The following is a 19,782-nucleotide window of genomic DNA, read 5'->3' on the forward strand; positions in this document are numbered from 1 at the left end:
CCCTCTCTCTATTGCTCTCATAGTGTCCCCTGCTTCCTGTCCTCCTCCCTTCCAGGAAGCATATCATGGCCCAGTCATATTCTCCTGGTGGTAGAGCCTTATGAGAGGTGACAGCTCCTCACACTTCACTGTTTGGATCACCTCAAGTACTGTAGCTGCAGATATTGGGGAAAATGACACTTCTCACCACAAAGACCAAATGTAGATTAACTGAAGGTGTCCAGAGGCAGGCCCCTCTGTACAGCCCCTCTCCTCTCCATCCTGACAGAACAGGCCTGCTGGTGTAAACTCAAAATACAAGAGAGACTGGGGCTGTGTACCAAATGGCACATTATTCCTATAGTTTACTGCTTTTGACCAGGGCCCATTGGGCCCTCAGACTGCTGACCATTTGAACTGAACTGACTACCTGCTCTGGCTTGCCACACCTTAGCACACATGCACTCACTCAATCACGCACGCACACAGACACACACACACCCACACAGACATCCACACACCCACACAGACATATACACACCCACACAGACATCCACACACCCACACAGACATACATACACACATACACCCACACAGACATCCACACACCCACACAGACATATACACACCCACACAGACATCCACACACCCACACAGACATACACACACACATACACCCACACAGACATCCACACACCCACACAGACATCCACACACCCACACAGACATACATACACACATACACCCACACAGACATCCACACACCCACACAGACATCCACACACCCACCCACACAGACATACACACACCCACACAGACATCCACACACCCACACAAACATACACACACCCACATAGACATACACACAAACACACATACTGTATACATTCATGCTACACATGCATCACAACTGCTGCTTATAATGATATGGTTGCAATATGGTTGCAACACTTTTTGAGGGTTCTTTATAGAACCTTCATGGAGAATGCTTCTATAAACAACCTTTCTCAAGCGCAAAGCGTTTTTAGTTTTTTAAATTCTGGTTCAATATCCATATAATATTGTTAAATATAATATTGTTAAAATTGCATGGTTGTATTATTGTCTTCATTAAATAGTTGAATCAGCTCTGGAATGGCTGGGGGTCCCTGAGGAGGTAATTGAGAACTACTGACACAAAGCCACATGTGAGTTTTTCACAAGACACCATCACTGACCATAGTCATATTTAATATGTAATGGCATAACACAACACATTAGATCAACTGGAATGACACTCTCACTAAAGGTTGCAGAAAACCACACCCCAATATATTTAATGAGCCGCAGCCCCTACATTGAATTATTTTTACAAAAGAGAATGTAACCCTTTTTTTACTGCAATGAACCATTGAAAGGATCAAAAGGTTCTTTGGGTCAGTATGGTTCCACATACACCCATCACCCTTCCCAAATAACCCTTGAGGAACCCTCATTTCTCAGTGTTTATGGCACCACCAGTATCTCTATCTTCATATCTGTTTTCTGACACTATGTACAATCCTGGGCCTGTCTCGGCACTGTCTCCTCTCTGAGCAGGGCCCTGCCTGTCCTGACAATGTCCTTTCACATCATGTTATTGTATAGCACACTCTGGGATGCAGTAGTGCAGTCAGCAAGACATCACTCAGCCTCTTTGTCTGATGTCTTCCCCCTTTTCTTTTCCATTAATGCACTTGGCGTCCATTTGAAAGTGACGGGGAACGGAATGTGCCTATCTGTTTAGCTGTCAGAAGATCATTGACAATAGTAATAGCGCTCACTGTTTGCCTCATTAGCCTTACTGAAATCCATAGCGGCAGGCTGAAGGATCTGACAAGTGGCAATCTCCCACCACTTTTATTTCATCCGCTGTACTGCTATTCCCTCACTCTGCCTTTCTATCCTGTCTCGCTCTCTCGTTCTCTTGTTCTCTCTCTCTCTCTCTCTCTCTCTCGCTCTCTCTCTCTTTCTCTCTCTCATATCCCTTCAAAATCACCGAACAGTGATACATTTTTGACATTACAGTTCAGAAATGAAATCTACCCACAGTGTTAAAGATTTCTCTACAGAACGTAATCCAAAATATTCAGAATTAATACATGAGGCCAGACTTCTTCAAGGGATAGCAGGTTTGTACACACATACACCAAATACTCCAGGGGCATGGCAAATGGATTTTGGGTCCACTGGGTTTGTCACATCAGAATATTGCTTCAGTACAGATCACAAGGTCAGATTTTCTTTAAAAAATATAGATAAATGTCTCAAATACAGTCTCCTAACTTTAGAATCAGGTTATGGTGCACTAAAATGTATTGACTTTTTTCAGTGGCTAAGGTGTGGAATGTTGAACACCTCTGCATGTCAATACAGTATCAACTGGTATTAATCTGAGGTTCAGTTAATCCTAAATGACCTGTAAGCAATCAATGCACAGTTATTTAGATGCCCTATTGCCTATAGTGGCTACAATTGACAAAACAAACAAGTTTGGTCATCTTGTGTTACAATCATTTTCTTTACATACAGTTGAAGTCGGACGTTTACATACACCTTAGCCAAATACATTTAAACTCAGTTTTTCACAATTCCTGACATTTAATCCTAGTAAGAATACCCTCTTAGGTCGGTTAGGATCACCACTTTATTTTAAGAATGTGAAATGTCAGAATAATAGTAGAGATAATTATTTATTTCAGCATTTATTTATTTCATCACATTCCCTGTGGGTCAGAAGTTTACATACACTCAATTAGTATTTGGTAGCATTGTCTTTAAATTGTTTAACATGGGTCAAATGTTTCAGGTAGCCTTCCACAAGCTTCCCACAACAGATTGGGTGAATTTTGGCCCATTCCTCCTGACAGAGCTGGTGTAACTGAGTCAGGTTTGTAGGCCTCCTTGCTTGTACACATTTTTCAGTTCTGCCAACAAATGTTCTATGGGATTGAGGTCAAGTCTTTGTGATGTCCACTCCAATACCTTCACTTTGTTGTCCTTAAGCCATTTTGCCACAACTTTGGAAGTATGCTTGGGGTCATTGTTCATTTGGAAGACCCATTTGCGACCAAGCTTTAACTGATTTCTTGGGATGTTGCTTCAATATATCCACATAATTTTACTTCCTCATGATGCCATCTATTTTGTGAAGTGCACCAGTCCTTCCTGCAGCAAAGCACCCCCACAACATGATGCTGCCACCCCCGTGGTCCACGGTTGGGGTGGTGTTCTCCGGCTTGCAAGCCTCCCCCTTTCCTCCAAACATAACGATGGTCATTATGGCCAATCAGTTCTATTTCTGTATCATCAGACCAGAGGACATTTCTCCAAAAAGTACACTCTTTGTCCACATGTGCAGTTGCAAACTGTAGTCTGGCATTTTTAATGGCAGGTCTGGAGCAGTGGCTTCTTCCTTGCTGAGCGGCCTTTCAGGTTATGTTAATATAGGACTTGTTTTACTGTGGATATAGATACTTTGTACATGTTTCCTCCAGCATATTCACAAGCTCCTTTGCAGTTGTTCTGGGATTGATTTTCACTTTTCGCACCAAAGTACGTTCATCTCTAGGAAACAGAACACGTCTCCTTCCTGAGCGGTATGACGGCTGCGTGGTCCCATGGTGTTTATACTTGCATACTATTGTTTGTAGAGATGAACGTGGTACCTTCAGGCATTTGGAAATAGCTTTTTCTGAGGTCTTTATTTTTATTTTCCCATGATGTCAAGCAAAGAGGCACCGAGTTTGAAGGTAGGCCTTGAAATACATCCACAGGTACACCTCCAATTGACTCAAATGATGTCAATTAGAATATCAGAAGCTTCTAAAGCCATGACATCATTTTCTGGAATTTTCCAAGCTGTTTAAAGTCGCAGTCAACTTAGTGTATGTAAACTTCTGACCCACTGGAATTGTGATACAGTGAATTATAAGTGAAATAATCTGTCTGTAAACAATTGTTGGAAAAATGACTTTTGTCATGCACAAAGTAGATGTCCTAACCAACTTTTTTTTAAACCTTTATTTAACTAGGCAAGTCAGCTAAAAACAAATTCTTATTTTCAATGAGGCCTAGGAACAGTGGGTTAACTGCCTGTTCAGGGGCAGAACAACAGATTTTTACCTTGTCAGCTCGGGGATTTGAACTTGCAACCTTTTGGTTACTAGTCCAACACTCTAACCACCAGGCTACCCTGCCGCCCCTGACTTGCCAAAACTATAGTTTGTTAATTAACATTTGTGGAGTGGTTGAAAAACAAGTTTTAATGACTCCAACCTAAGTGTATGTAAACTTCCAATTTCAACTGTATATCCACAGACAGATAATATATATAAAATTGAATTTCATTGGTCACGTATACATTTTTGCAGATGTTATTGCAGGTGCAGCAAAATGTTTATGTTTCTAGCTCCAACAGTGCAGTAATATAGGATGAGCCATGACTAGAATATAGCATATACATATATTGTGGATAAAACAGAATATAAACACTCTGTACATAGGGCAGCAGTCTCTAAGGCACAGGGTAGCGTACCGGGTGGTAGCCGGCTAGTCACAGTGACTAAAGTTCAGGGCAGGGTACTGGGTGGTGGCTAGTTCATGGTGACTATTTTACAGTCTGATGGCCTTGAGATAGAAGCTGTTTCTCAGTCTCTCGGTCCCAGCTTTGATGCACCTGTACTGTCTACGCCTTCTAGATGATAGCGGGGTGAACAGGCTCTGGCTTAGGTGGCTGATGATCTTCTTATAGAGGGCTCTACATATTCCCAGAGATTGCCTACTACACAATCTTCTCCACAGTAGTATTAAACAATCCATCATTCCCTTAACTCTGGCTGTGTGTGTTCCAAATAGCACCATAATCCCTATATAGTGTACTACAAATGTAGTGCACTATATAGGGGATAGGGTGCCATTTGGGACACATCGGCTGTGTTCAGTAATCAGACACAGCCCTCTAGTGTCTTCTGCCTGTCTCTCCTGACTCCTCTGGCCATGTCAGCTTCTCCTAGTGTTGCTTCAATCTCACAGTCACTCTGAGCTGAGCAGTCAAGTAGATGCTGACATGATTGCCTTTAAGCAGCGCCTCTTGTCCCCATCCCTCTTCCATCCTTCTCTGTCTTCCCCTCTCTTCTCCTCCCCTCTCTTCTCCTCCCCGCTCTTCTCCTTCCCTCCCCTCCTGTCCCCCTACCCTCCTCCACCCCTACTCCTCTCCTGCCCTCTCCTCCTCCCCCTCCCCTACTCCCTTACTCTCATCATCAGTGACACACAGCTGCAGCCAGACAGGCCAGGCACCTCTTGTGACAGTAAGAGCACAATGATGGATTGCCCTGCCAAAACTGCTGATCAAAGGGGGTCAAAAGTCAAATCTGGGTCTGCACTATCTGAGCATGTGCAAGAGAGATAGGTTGCACTGGGCATGTGAAATAATTAGATAGGCAGTGGAGCTCTTGTTACAAAAAACTCAGTGAAATCTGAATTTGTATGAATTTTTGTTTTTGAATGTTGCAATTTAATGTGTTTATTTAATCTTTATTTTGTATATTTTTTTTGTTCATTTGATCAAAGACAAATTTTTAATAAGTATTTTTTAGACTGTGAACATGAACAGCTGAGCTGGAGTACTTGATCTTTGGGGTTCATCACTATAATAGTGATTGGATGTGCTATCAGATGTGTTATGGAGTGCAGTTTTATTAGTGCTTGTCTGATTGAGGAACATGGCTTATGTTTACAGACAACTGGCACAGACAGTCATAGGAGGAAGATACCAAAATGTGCACCTCACCCTCTCTCCCCTCTTTCCCTCATACATACCCCCCCCCCCCACCCCCCCCCCCCCCCCCCACCCCCCACCACCACCACACACACACACACATACAGTATATAAACATAAAATGTCATATACGCCCTGATCTGGCTGAATAGGCACTCTGCTGAAAAGACATGTGTCACAGTAGCATTGACCCAGTGGTAGTGATGTACTGTAGGTAGAGATGACAGCATCCCAGCCACTGAAGATAACTCTGGGACATGCCAAGTTTGGTATGTGTCACGTCCTATCGTTGTCACAGCCACACATCTCAACAAGATGCAGAGTTATTCCTGTACGGAAACAGCATCATTAAAACGGTCATGTTTTTACCTTGAGACATTTGTTGTTGTTGAGAGATTACATGGTTAAAGGATTTATTTCAATGATAATACCCGAGAAGCCAGTGTTTGGAGGAAGTCGAAGTCGAGGGCTGGTAAACCGTGCAAATATATCTTCCGAACACCGGCTTCCAGGACATTATCACTTTTACACAACGGGTTGCCAACATGTTCAAATAATGATTGACATATTTTCATCAAAATGTTATTTTGATGAATATATTCATACTATTTCATCCTTGCACAAGATATAGTATATAGACACAAATCTAGGGTTTCTACCCAAGCCATCTAGATGGTTTAAGGATTTATACGTGGTTTAAGGATTTATATATATATATATATATATATATAGATATATATTTATTCTGGATGCCTTCCTAATTTTGGGTTAAAACATTTGACAAATGTACTAATATTGGATAGACTATTAGCATACATTTTTCTGAGGGGATATGTTCTTTGGAGAAAAGTAGTAATATTCTAGCTGTGCCACTTGAGATGCTGGTTCGAGTCCAGGCTCTATTGCAGCCGGCTGCGACCGAGAGACCAACGGAGCGGCGCACAATTGGCCCAGCGTCATCTGGGTTAAGTGAGGGTTTGGCCAGCAGGGATGTCCTTGTCCCATCGCGCTCTAGCACCTCCTGTGGCGGGCCGGGCACAGTGCACATTGACACGGTTTCCAGGTGTACGGTGTTTCCTCCGACACATTGGTGTGGCTGGCTTCCGGGTTAAGTGGGCATTGTTTCAAGAAGCAGTGCGGCTTGGTTGGGTTGTGTTTCGGGGGATGCACGGCTCTCGATCTTCACCTCTCCCAAGTCAATACGGGAGTTGCAATGATGAGACAAGACTGTAACTACCAATTGGATACCTCGAAATAGGGGAGAAAAAATGGGTAAAATAATATAAAAATATATATATATATTATGTCCACCCACACTGTCTCAGGGATACACTATGTGCCTTGTATCTCACAAAGACTATGAAAATTACATCTTTATGGAAGAACTGACCCAGTCATCATCCCCCAGGTCGTAGGCCTACTCCATCAATAAGAGTCAGACATACAGTAGTGCACTACATAGGGAATAGGTTACCATTTGGTACGAATCTGGTTTCAAGCCTGGTTTCAGATTAGCAACATTTATCACTGTGAGAGAAGATGGTATAATTAGCTTGTCAGTCTACTTTAGGCTGAGCAAGCGCCTGGCTAGCGCTCTGCGGGAAGAAGGATGGACTGCATGCCAAAGGACCTGACAGCCAGTCGATAATGTGGCAATTAATGTCATAAATAATTCTAAAGTCAATTATTTAAAAATGGACCCTGCGCTCTCAAAAAAGCACTGTATTTGCTATCCTTTCCCTTCTAGCAGACGGGGTCGATTTTTTTCCCCTTCTACATATGGGACTAATAAAGCCATATGGCAGGGTTCACCAACTAGAAAAAAATTAATAAACGCACACCTATTTAGGCGAGGTGCTGGCTAGCGGAGTAGAAAACTTTAAAATAAAGGAGAGCCACACACTCTAGGAGCTCAGATGCAAAGAATGTAATTTACCCATTAGGGTAAAAAAAAAAATAAGACTAAAAACACCAGGAAATCAGCTCCAAATGATTTTGATGTTGGAAATCTGTTCCAAGTATTCCCACGCATAATACAGACACGTGATCGTATACAAATGTAAGCAATGTTCGAAATTATTATGTTTTAGTCAAATATCATATCTGCTCTTGCGGTCAACTTGCAGTCTACAGATTATTTGTAATTGTGTTCCAGCCCCCTGACCTGCCACTCAAGAAAAAATTGGCCAGCGGGGGATTCTAGTTGAGGATCCCTGCCATATGGTGAAACCAAAATAATTTCGGATAGGATTTATACAGTACATGTTTTTATGTGTATTTGTACAGTCAACACAAACATACATTTAATTTGAGAATGCCTAATATACTGTGTGTGCGTGTGCGTGTGTGTGTGGACGTGTGTGTGTGTGGACGTGTTCCCACAAGAATAGTAAATGAACAAACATTTGACCCGCTGGGGACATTTTGTTAGTCGCCACAAGGTCAAATGCTGTTTCTAGGGGGTTTAGGGTTAAAGTTAGAATTAGGGTTAGTTCTAGGGTTAGGTTTAGGGTTAAGGTTAGATCTTTGGGATAAGGTTAGGGGTTAGGGAAAATATAATTTTGAATGGGACTGAATTGTGTGTCCCCACAAGGTTAGTTATACAAGAGTGTGTGTGTGTGTGTGTGTGTGTGTGTGTGTGTGTGTGTGTGTGTGTGTGGTGTGTGTGTGTGTGTGTGTGTGTGTGTGTGTGTGTGTGTGTGTGTGTGTGTGTGTGTTGGTGGTATCATTATTTCTTTGTCATATTTTCTAATACATTTCTGTTGAAATTGGAAAATGTCAAAACATAATTGTTAATACGGGTATCAAACAACCGTTTTCATCCAAATTAAAGTGCCTCATCTCCTCTCATGTCCGGTCATAACAGAATGGTTTCTCAAGTTCATAAATAATGTGAGTCAATCATTTAATGGAAATAGAAGTTAAATATATCAGATGTATCTCTAAATCCTTCCGGAAGGCCTTGAGATGGAGGGTCAAGCTGGGTGGTAATATATAGAGTAGACTGTGATGTCTGAAGGTCGTGTCAGTTCTCTTCTACATAATGCATGGATCGTGTAACTCAGACTGACTCCAATCTCCTGAACCTGAACCTTGGAATGAGCATTTTACTAAGTAAATCAGCCAACATGGTGGCATTTCTATTAACCCACCAATGTGCTACTGACACAGGCATGAATCATGAATCATATCATATCTTACAAATTATAAATCATGTTTACTACTACATAGGGTGAGGGGTAAATGTTATTAGATACATACCGCCATCTGTTTTGCAGTTATGGCTAATTTATTTTTAGCGCAGTAGTAAGTAATAAAATGGAGTGTTGTCTTTTAGAGGGTTGGGAGTAATAACAACTGGGAAGGAGGGTAAATGGAGGGCACTGGTGTAATCAATCTAGCATATAGTCAGTCAGAATATAACTAATGTACTTGTACTGAATAGTGTCTTTGGCACATTGAATTTTACTGTGAATTTGACCAGATTATACCAAATAACCTCAACATTGACTGTACAGTAATGTTCACTATCAAGAGGTCCAAATGCAACATGATAAGTCATTACTTCAGGAGATGTACAATAGCCTATATATGTAAAACCAATATACTTCCCACATTGTCTTCTCAAGGTACACTGTAAAAAAAAAAAAAATCCTGTTGTTTTACGGTAACTTACTGGCAGCCAGTTACCTGTAAATTACTATAAAAGAAAGTACAGTATATAACTGTATTTTCCCCCCAAAACTGTAGTTTAACAGTACATTACTGTAAAGTGCTTCCTTTTCAGTAATGTACTGTTAAACCTAAATGTAACCCGATGAGGTTGATATTTTGTCTGTGAATCAGTGTAGTCTTCTCTAGTATTGGATATGTTCAATAATAATTCATGTGTAATACGTTGCATTATATCCCACTATACTGTAAATACGTACTGTACGCCCTATAGGGTTTATATGTTATATTTGAAGCGGTTTACACACCCCCAGGACACTGGTTCAAGCATTGAGGTAGCAGAGAGCTTCGATTTATGCATGCAAGCACTGAAACAAAGGAGTGGAACATTTTGACCTTTACAGAAAACACAAAGGGTTCAGGGCCAACGGTGCCTCAGAGGAAAACTGCACCCTTGTGAACCAGCAGGGGGGACTTCGCATACGACAGGGATCAAATGTTTATCTGCTACTGTTTGTACCGCTGAATTGTACCAGTTGAAAAAGGGAAGAACTGAATCTCCTTGTCTGTCTTTGCTACGCCGTTCTTTTTTTCCTTCCATTGAAGCTTCACCTTCATTATTTAGATTTTTTTCCTTCCATTGAATGCTTTCTTTTGTTTATATAATATAAGAGTCAAAAATAGGAGAAAAGGACGTGATAGTGGAAGTAATAAAAATGAAAACATAATTTTACTTGACTAATTTTAAATCAAGTTGGGTTTATTGAAATGTTTTAGAATGGTTGCAAGGTCCACTAGTGTACAGGTCCAGTGTTGTTCAACCCCTCTGCTTGCGTGCAGCCAGGATCCTTCTGTTCTCATTCCTTTCTGTATCAGAGAGGAACCTAATGCAAAATGAATGTGGCCCATGGCATAAAATATGGTAGAAGAGCTTGGCACAGAAGATCTCTGATCAAAAAGCCTTGGAACATCTGTGTAAACACATGGCTTTTTTTCAACGATGTAGACAATCTTCCCATAGCCTTAAGATACATGTCTGGGGCAATATACATTGCCCTGAGGCTGTACTCTACTGTACCAGGCTGGCACTCAACATCTGTAAAACACCCAGATCTACTTGCAATATCCACATGCAATATCCAAGCATAGGGTGTAGTGGAATATCGAAGCATTACAGCAGGGTACAGTAGAATTAAGACTTGGGTTTTAATTTGGGGTCTTTGTTCATACAAATATTTTCTTAAACATTCAGCTTATTAGTTTAGTGAACGAAAAACAGTGTCGACTTTGTACAGTAAAAAAAGATCTAACATGTCCCCAAACTATTTCAATATTAGGATTTTCTTCCTAATATTTTAGGTGGTGTAGTTCTCCACTAATGCATATAATTAATTGTCAACATAAAGATAATCAGACCTTTGATCTATTGAATAACAATAGTTTCAGACATTCAGAAGAAATAACATGGTCTGAAAAGACACGGGTGGTTTTATAAAGGTCATATCTGTGGGCTTACGTGCGTTTGTAATCCAAACAAAAAGGAACAAGAAATACCAGTGAACGATAACAACCTCATAGAAACCTGCTCCTCCTTCCTTTGTTGTTGTTCTTCTTCTGTATTTCTGTTAATAATAGCCCAAGGTAAAGATTTATCTGCTGTTGACAATTTACTTCAGCTTCAAATAAAGCAGCCAAGGTCACTTTTTCCTTCCCCTTTTTTTCTCCTTCTGTGGGCTGCCGGTCCCCACAGGATTAAATTGTCATGTCCTTCTAATAGACAGCACAGGGAATCATTAGTCCTGCTCAGCTGTCTGACTGATAGGCTTTTCAGGCCTATCATCAGAGTGTCTGGCTGTGTCCAAAATAGCACCCTATTCCCTACACTGTGCACTACTGTTGACCGGGGCCCATAGGGAAACACATAGGGCTCGTCAAATGCAGTGTAGGGAATAAGATGCAATTTGGGACGCAGTCACAGCCATGGGCCTCCCCTCCCTCCCTCCCTCAGCCAGCCAGCCATTATTGACACTGTGTCAGGGCTGAGAGGAGGATGGCTTAATCAGGCAGGACACTCAACATTGATTTGACAAGCCTGGCGTAATGACCTCCTTGTTTTGGTAAAGGATCACTGTTTATCCAGGATGGCATTGATGCACTAAGAGCCACCGCCTAGCTAGCTAGCTCGCCTACTGCATTGTCATGGAAACTATTATCACTAGAGGCTGCATGGCTAGCTCTGCTCTGGTGTGTGTATGTGTGTGTGCTCTGATGCTGCTCTGGCAGTGATCTCTGTAACCAACAATCCTGTATTTCAGTAGTGCAGTAGTGCATAGGGATTAGGGTACCATTTGGGGATGCACACCGAGTGTGCTTCAGTAGCCGCGACAGCCATGGTGGATCAGTGCAATCAACAGCCCCTCCGCTTCCCTCGAGCCTCTGAGGTGTCAGACAGTAAATATTATTGGCATGCTGACAGTCCCCCGCCGAGCCAGGGTGTGTAAAAACGTTAATAAGCAACATGATGGGCCCACTTCATCCCAAGGTGAGAACGTGGAGACTGTCTTATCAACTATTATCCACAGGCTGCACTGAGACAACCAAGCCTCCCCTGTCAGATGATTTGTCTAGCAATCGCAAAGGGGGAAATTCAGACACAGAGTTACACGCTTGTAAATGGAAAAGTATTTCCTTTTTATTCTTTTCTCTCTGTGCATATTTTGACCTTGAACTTAAGCATGAGGAAACGCATGTGACAGTCAGTTTATCCTTTGGGGTGGAGATGAAAGAAGTAAAGGTGTGGCTACAGATACACCGTATTCTGACCTGGACTTAATTCCCTCATTCCACCACCTTTATGCGTGAGGAAACCATGAATAAGGTCCAGCACCTATCGGTTCAAAGTGGAAAAACATCTACACTTAATAACAGCGTTCTCCTTGCACTGTAATGTATAAATTGATAAGCGCTAGGTAAATGAGTAATCCGTTTGGAGAAGGGGATTGTAATTACAAATAGAAATGTTTTAGATTATTTTTTCTTATGATCACTGGAGACATGTGAAACCAGTCATATGGAAGCAAACTGAAAATCATATCAACATGGAATGTATTGCATACCCTTTTTCACAGCGAAGTAGGCTATAACTAGCTGTGCCGTTCTTCATAATTGTTATTGTTTGTCTTCATAATTTGCAGAGATGAAATTTGGAAATCCAATCTATTGGCTTCTGATGTGATCTTCCTGTTCGGGTTGGTGCCCCCCTTGGGTTCGTGCCGTGGGGGAGATCTTCTTGGGCTATACTCAGCCTTGTCTCAAGGTAGTAGGTTGGTGGTTGAAGATATCCCTCTAGTGGTGTGGGGGTTGTGCTTTGGAAAAGTGGGTGGGGTTAAATCCTGCCCGTTCGACCCTGTCCGGGGGTATCGTCGGACAGGGCCACAGTGTCTCCCGACCCCTCCTGTCTCAGCCTCCAGTATTTATGCTGCAATAGTTTGTGTCGGGGGGCTAGGGTCAGTCTGTTATATCTGGAGTATTTCTCCGGTCTTATCCGGTGTCCTGTGTGAATTTAAGTATGCTCCCTTTTATTCTCCCTCTCTTGTTCTGTTTCTCTTTCTCTTCTCTCGGAGGACCTGAGCCCAAAGGACCATGCCTCAGGACTACCTGGCCTGATGACTCCTTGCTGTCCCCAGTCCACCTGGACATGCTGCTGCTCCAGTTTCAACTGTTCTGCCTGCGGCTATGGAACCCTGACCTGTTCACTGGACATGCTACCTTGTCCCAAACATGCTCTCTCTCTACCGCACCTGCTGTCTCTAACTCTTTCATTGATCCCTAATATTCTGAACCTCTTCTCTTGATATTCTAGTGAGTCTGTCAACAAAATTTGAATTAAAGGTACACCGTATTTAAAAAGCATGTTACACACCTGCACAAGGTAAATCTGAATACCTGGACACACCTAGACAAAAGGAACACTTATGTGAGAATGCGATTCCTTGACTACAGCTCAGCGTTCAACACAAGTGCCCTCAAAGCTCATCACCAAGCTAAGGACCCTGGGACTAAACACCTCCCTCTGCAACTGGATCCTAGACTTCCTGACAGGCCGCCCCAAGGTGTAAAGGGTAAGAAACAACACATCCTCAACACGGGGGCCCCTCTGGGGTGCGTGCTCAGTCCCCTCCTGTACTCCCTGTTCACTCATGACTGCATGCGGAGGCACGGCTCCAACACCATCATTAAGTTTGCCGACCACAACAGTGGTAAGCCTGATCACAGACAATGACGAGACAGCCTAAAGGGAGGAGGTCAGAGACCTGGCCGTTTGGTGACAGGACAACAAACGTTCCTTCAACATGATCAAGACAAAGGAGAAGCTTGTGGACTACAGTAAAAGAAGGACAGAGCACACCCCCATTATCAACAACAGGGCTGTAGTCGAGCAGGTTGAGCGCTTCAAGTTCCTGGTGTCCACATCACCAACAAACTAACATGGTCCAAGCACACCAAGACAGTCGTGAAGAGGGCATGACAAAACCTATTCCCCCTCAGGAGACTGAAAATATTTGGCATAAAGGTTCTACAGCTGCACCATCGAGAGCATCCTGACTGGTTACATCACTGCCTGGTATGGCAACTGCTCGGTCTCCGACCACAAGGCACTACAGAGGGTAGTCCGTACGGCCCAGTACTTCACTGGGGCCAATCTTCCATCCAGGACCTCTACACCAGGCAGTGTCAGAGGAAGGCCCTAAAAATTGTCAAAAACTCCAGCCACCCTAGATATAGACTGTTCTCTCTGCTACCACAAGCGGTAGCGGAGCGCCAAGTCTAGGTCCAAGAGTCTTCTAAACAGCTTCTACCTCCAAGCCACAAGACTCCTGAACATCTAATCAAATGGCTACCCAGACTATTTGCATTGTCCCCCCATTTTACTCTGCTGCTACTCTGTTTATTATCTATGCCTAGTCACTTTAATAACTCTACTATACTGACATGTACATATTACCTCAATTACCTCGACTAAACGGTGCCCGCGCACATTGACTCTGTACCGGTACCCCCTGGCATAGCCTCGCTATTGTTGTTTTACTTCTGCTATTTAATATTTGTCACTTTTATTTATAATTTTAGGGGGTATTTTTTGCTTAAAACTGCATTGTTGGTTAAGGGCTTGTGAGTAAGTATTTCACTGTAAGGTCTACTACACCTGTTGTATTCAACACACATTTCATTTGATTTTGAATACCAACTACTGAGAAGTGCATTGGAAAGTGTGAGTAGGAAAAACATACATTACCTATGCCCCAAAATGCCTTGTGTATACTAGAATATATAGCCTAGAAACTACAGTATACTGGACTGTATTCCTCTTAAAATGGAGTTGATATTGCATATGTACAATATAATTAGTAATTCAATTATTAGGGATCCCCCCACCTAAAAACAAATACAAGATCACAAATAACAATATGACATAGAACACAATACATCAGTTTTTTTAATTTGTGAAAATACAAAATGAAATCATGTACAACTTATTTACAATCCTTAAAAAGACAATATACTGTATTTAGCATTGGATATTGTATGTACAGACATAGGACCTTAATTTGATAGTAGTGTATTTGAGGTTCAAAAAGGCTTCTGAAGTTTGTAGTTTCTACTTTGAAATTTCAGACTTGATTTTCCCTAAAGGAACATTTTCATAATGTCCATGAATTCTAATACACATCATTCACATTTCCTTTTGCTGCAGGATTATTTCCTTGCTGTAGCAAACTGGCTCAAATTAAGATTCTACATCTGTACGACATAGTCAGAAATATAAACATAGCACTTGTCATTGTATCCACAAATCAAAGTGTTAAAATATACAAACAAAACTAACTAAACTGCAATGCCAATCTCCTCTTCACCCAACATCTAGAAACGCAATAGGAATAATTCACTAAAGCTTTGTATTGACTTCTTGAAAGGACCAAGAAGTAAACATAGAACATTTTATTTCGCAGTTACTAAGTAAATTCCTAATTTCAATGTTAGTTTAAGACTTTAACTCTCATCATTCGTTACAATGCTAATTATCTTCAGGGAATCTGTACATTCCCAATAACCTTTTACAATTAAATATCACATTTTCCCAAGAATTTACATGATTTGAAATGTAATTTATACGGTTTGAAATGCCTCTATGACTAGATATGACACGCTCTTCTTTAGCAATAGCAATATACATGCCCTGCTTCTATATAATCCCTATCTTAATAAACCACTTTCTCTACAGTGGGTCTTTAGCCAGAGTCCTTTGACCTAAACACTGCCCGGCACAATGCTGGCACAGAGGCACGGAAATCTTGGGTATTCCCCAAGTCAGCAAAATACCACATCATTTCTTTCTTCAGATTACTGAATTTTTCTGTCTCTTTAAAGTCATGTACTGCTTTGTATTGTATGCAGACAGAAAATAGATTAACACATATGGTTATGGTTTATAGACATGACAAATTGGTGTAGAGTTTGAGTGTCAGTTGTGTTACACCAAAACATGAGAAACTGGCATTAAAAAGCTTTGTACTGTAGTTAGCCAAATGCTCCCATTATGATTCAGCTGTTTTGGGGTATATCTACAGAAAATCCTTGACCTTCTTCTACCGTCTGAGTATAGCACTGGGACTGGTCATGGAGAACTTTCAAGCTACTCTAGTGCCTCCATGCCAAGCAGAGCTTGCAGCCAAAAGAGGATCTGTCTACAGGTATAGCACTGGTCCAGGAGGTTAATGCACATTCCTCTACTAACAGAGAGTTGCGGAGAGAGCTGTAAGATTGGTGAGTGGGTTCAGGGGTCAGGGGTTGTTGTAGGTGCGCGATGGTACCAGAGCTACAGATATATACACCCACTTCATACGATATGTGGCTTTCTCATTCTTTCACCTAATTCCTGGTGATATTAACATAACTTATTTAACCCTCCCTGTGCTTCCAGGTACGTCTATTAAGGTAATTAAGGTATAGGTAGGGTTATACAGGTAGGGTTATACAGTATAACCCTCCCTTTGCTTCCAGGTACGTCTATTAAGGTAATTAAGGTATAGGTAGGGTTATACAGTATAACCCTCCCTGTGCTTCCAGATAAGTCTATTAAGGTATAGGTAGGATTATACAGGTAGGGTAATACAGTATAACATAATCCAATAGGTAGGCCTATTAGTTAAGGTAATTAAGGTCCGTTCATCTTATTAGCTGCTCGGTTAGCTTACTGAACATCCTCCAAAACAGCATCATCATACTTGGGTTATAGCATTATGCCGCTATAATGACAGGTCAAATGTATTGGGAATATGGTTTATTTTGTATTTCCAGTGTCATTCCACCCACATCTCATATTCCAGTATATTTGTTGGACATTGATATCAAAGCTAAAAAGGCAGGAAGTATCCTGTAGATCAGAAGACGCAAAAACAAACTGGCCAATCGAAATAAGGCTTGGGCCAATACAATAAAATGTACTATTTTGACATGAATGTTGACAATCAATCACAAATATAGTCTTGGGAATTTACTCGTATTAAATGACGATCCACAAAGTGATAATATGGTGAAATCAAAATCGATAACAATATAATTCTGGTGGGACTGCATTTCACAAAAAATACCATATACCCTTTTGCAAACTTTGTTATGTATTGTATCTTACCAGGCATGTCAAAAACACATGGACCCAAAGCGTACGACTTTCCAATACTGGATACATGTCAGTCTTGAAACACCCTTCTACAAATGAAAGTAAAAAAAATGAAAATGCTTTCAATGGCAAATAATTTGTCCAGTTTCATAACAATCTAATATAAAGTTTCATCATATGTAATCTTGTGTTGCGTTGCTATCTATTCTGACTGAAGCGACCCTCATTCTCCAAAATGTGTAATTGATGGAGTCTGGTCACTAAGGAGGAACTGGCTGTGCAAACTACATGGCTGAGTGTTAACGTTAGTGACTGTCTGACTGTACATTTGATTGATATATGATTGTATTTATGTATATTACGTTGCTTCATTTATATATAAATATATATATTATGTTACTGTGTGTACTGTACATATGAACTGGAAAAAGGTTGTCCTTTTCCAAGAGGTTTGTTTGTACTGATGTGATCAGTAACTGGTGACTGATGAAGAAGGAATCTGAGGGAGAATACTGAATGATGTTTTCCCATGCAAACACCCCATTCGTCCCAACTACTCCTTTGTTCTCTGGAGTTCTATGTTAAAAGAATGCTTCGGGATTTTGGCAATGAGGTCCTAAATCTACTTCCTCAGAGTGGATACCATTTTTATGTCTCTGCATGCAGTTTGAAGGAAGTTGCTAACTTGCGTTAGCGCAATGACTGAAAGTTTATGGGTATCTGCTAGCATGCTAGCACGCTAGCAGATAGCGCAATGTCTGGGAGTCTATGTGTAACGCTAGTTAGCATTGGCTCGTGAAACTAACTCAAACTTCCTTCATACTGGACACAGAGACATACAATTTGTATCCACAAGTTCATCTGAATCTGGGGGAAATATATACAATCCCAAAGTATCCCTTTAAAGCTAGAATCTTTACTTGAAACAATAAAGCAGTCAACCCTTTTTTGGGGGGTAAAAAAAGGGATAGGTCTGGTGCAATGTAACCACTCTCTAATTCAGAGAGAGAGCTATGGATGCAAGGACTGACCAGCCAAAATATCAACATTACAGTTTTAACCATGTTTTGAGGCTATACAGTATTTGTTTACATTTACAAACATTGGAGTAAAACAAACTTATATTTTGGGTTCTGATGGGGTACGACAGTTGAACTAAGCTCATGAGGCAAGTTTAAGTTATATTCTTCAAGATTCAATGGGTATTTATAATTAAAGCAACTAAAGATTCAAGCTTTAAGGTGTTCTTCAGGTTCCAGCTCCATGGGTTCTTGGTGTACTTCCATGTGTTCTCTAGGTGGGTTCTAGATGTTCTTGGGTTCGAGTTCCAAGTTCTTTTTCCAGGTGTTCTACAGGTGGGTTCAACTGTGGGTGTCAACATGGGGTTCTGTAGTTCAGCATTCGTCCTCCACCTCTCTGATGGATGGAATATGGTTGTTGGTGGATTTGTAAGGGTTCTGGTTGACCTGGTGGTTGGCTGTGTGACTACGGTGACTACTATTCATTGGCTTGATGTGAATGTTCCTGTGGTAGGCCGCGTTCTCAGGCTCATCTGTAAACCATGTCTTTTCTGAGAAGCAACAGAGAAATTAAACAGTTAATGGTTTGTGGATGTTACTGGTTCCGTCTTAAATGTCACCCTATTCCCTATACAGTGCACCTTCTTTTGACCAGAACCCATAAGGAAATGGTCAAAAGTAGTGCACTGGGGAATAAGGTGCCACTTGGAGTGCAATCACTGTTTCCAAAAGGCTATATCATAAGCATTCCAAATCAGTACTGTTTAAGCTGAATGGGACCTAATGTCAGATAGCAAGCTATCTTTATAGAATAGTTTACCATGCTGTTGTGTGTGTCAGTGGTCATGCAATGCAAATATCATAATGTAACGCCACAGTACAATAGTCTACAACAATCAATGCATTCTCCTCTGGGTCAGCTGGGATGGCTGAAATGGACTCATAGGTTGCATCCCTAATGGCACCCTAATCCTTATATAGTGCACTACTTTTGACCCAGAGCTTTATGGGTCCTGGTCAAAAGTAGTGCACTTTAAAAGGGAATAGGGTCCCATTTGGGATCCACCCAAAATCGATAATGTTTATATTCAAGATTTAAAATAATTCAAAAGTAATATTGCTTTATGTGGGGCTTCAGGCTTTGGCTTGATGCAACCTGCATTGTGTGGATCAAATTAGAACTACAAGACCAACTGACGGTTGATTTGATATCCGTACTGTATATATTAAATTATGAAATTACTTATTCAATGACATTGTCCTAACAAGTGTACTTTCACAGAAGTATATGGTGGTTAGTGTTGAAAGATCCCTAATGGCTAACATATCTGGTGGTTAGTGTAGAAAGATCCATAATGGCTGAAGTATCTGGTGGTTAGTGTAGAAAGTTCCATAATGGCTGAAGCATCTGGTGGTTAGTGTAGAAAGATCCCTAATGGCTGAAGTATCTGGTGACTAGTGTAGAAAGATCCATAATGGCTGAAGTATCTGGTGGTTAGTGTAGAAAGATCCCTAATGGCTGAAGTATCTGGTGGTTAGTGTAGAAAGATCCATAATGGCTGAAGTATCTGGTGGTTAGTGTAGAAAGATCCATAATGGCTGAAGTATCTGGTGGTTAGTGTAGAAAGATCCAT

General features: G+C 41.3%; 1 protein-coding gene across 9 annotated transcripts in view; it reads right to left on the reverse strand.

Annotated features, from left to right (window-relative positions):
• Nucleotides 1-14,927: 14,927 nt before the first annotated feature.
• Nucleotides 14,928-19,782, reverse strand: part of LOC100301649 (calcium-activated potassium channel subunit alpha-1) — a 208,472-nt gene continuing 203,617 nt past the window's right edge. For 4 of the 9 annotated variants that reach the window (XM_021581131.2, XM_021581123.2, XM_021581121.2 and 1 more), the window contains one exon: nucleotides 14,928-18,699. In XM_021581131.2, the coding sequence (XP_021436806.1) occupies nucleotides 18,524-18,699 (176 nt within the window). In that variant the 3' untranslated portion in view covers nucleotides 14,928-18,523. The remainder of the gene's footprint in view (nucleotides 18,700-19,782) is intronic. The other 5 variants (XM_021581142.2, XM_021581139.2, XM_021581133.2 and 2 more) reach the window with 2 other exon arrangements.

This window comes from Oncorhynchus mykiss, chromosome 23 (genome assembly GCF_013265735.2).
Source record: "Oncorhynchus mykiss isolate Arlee chromosome 23, USDA_OmykA_1.1, whole genome shotgun sequence".
Lineage (NCBI taxonomy): Eukaryota > Metazoa > Chordata > Actinopteri > Salmoniformes > Salmonidae > Oncorhynchus > Oncorhynchus mykiss.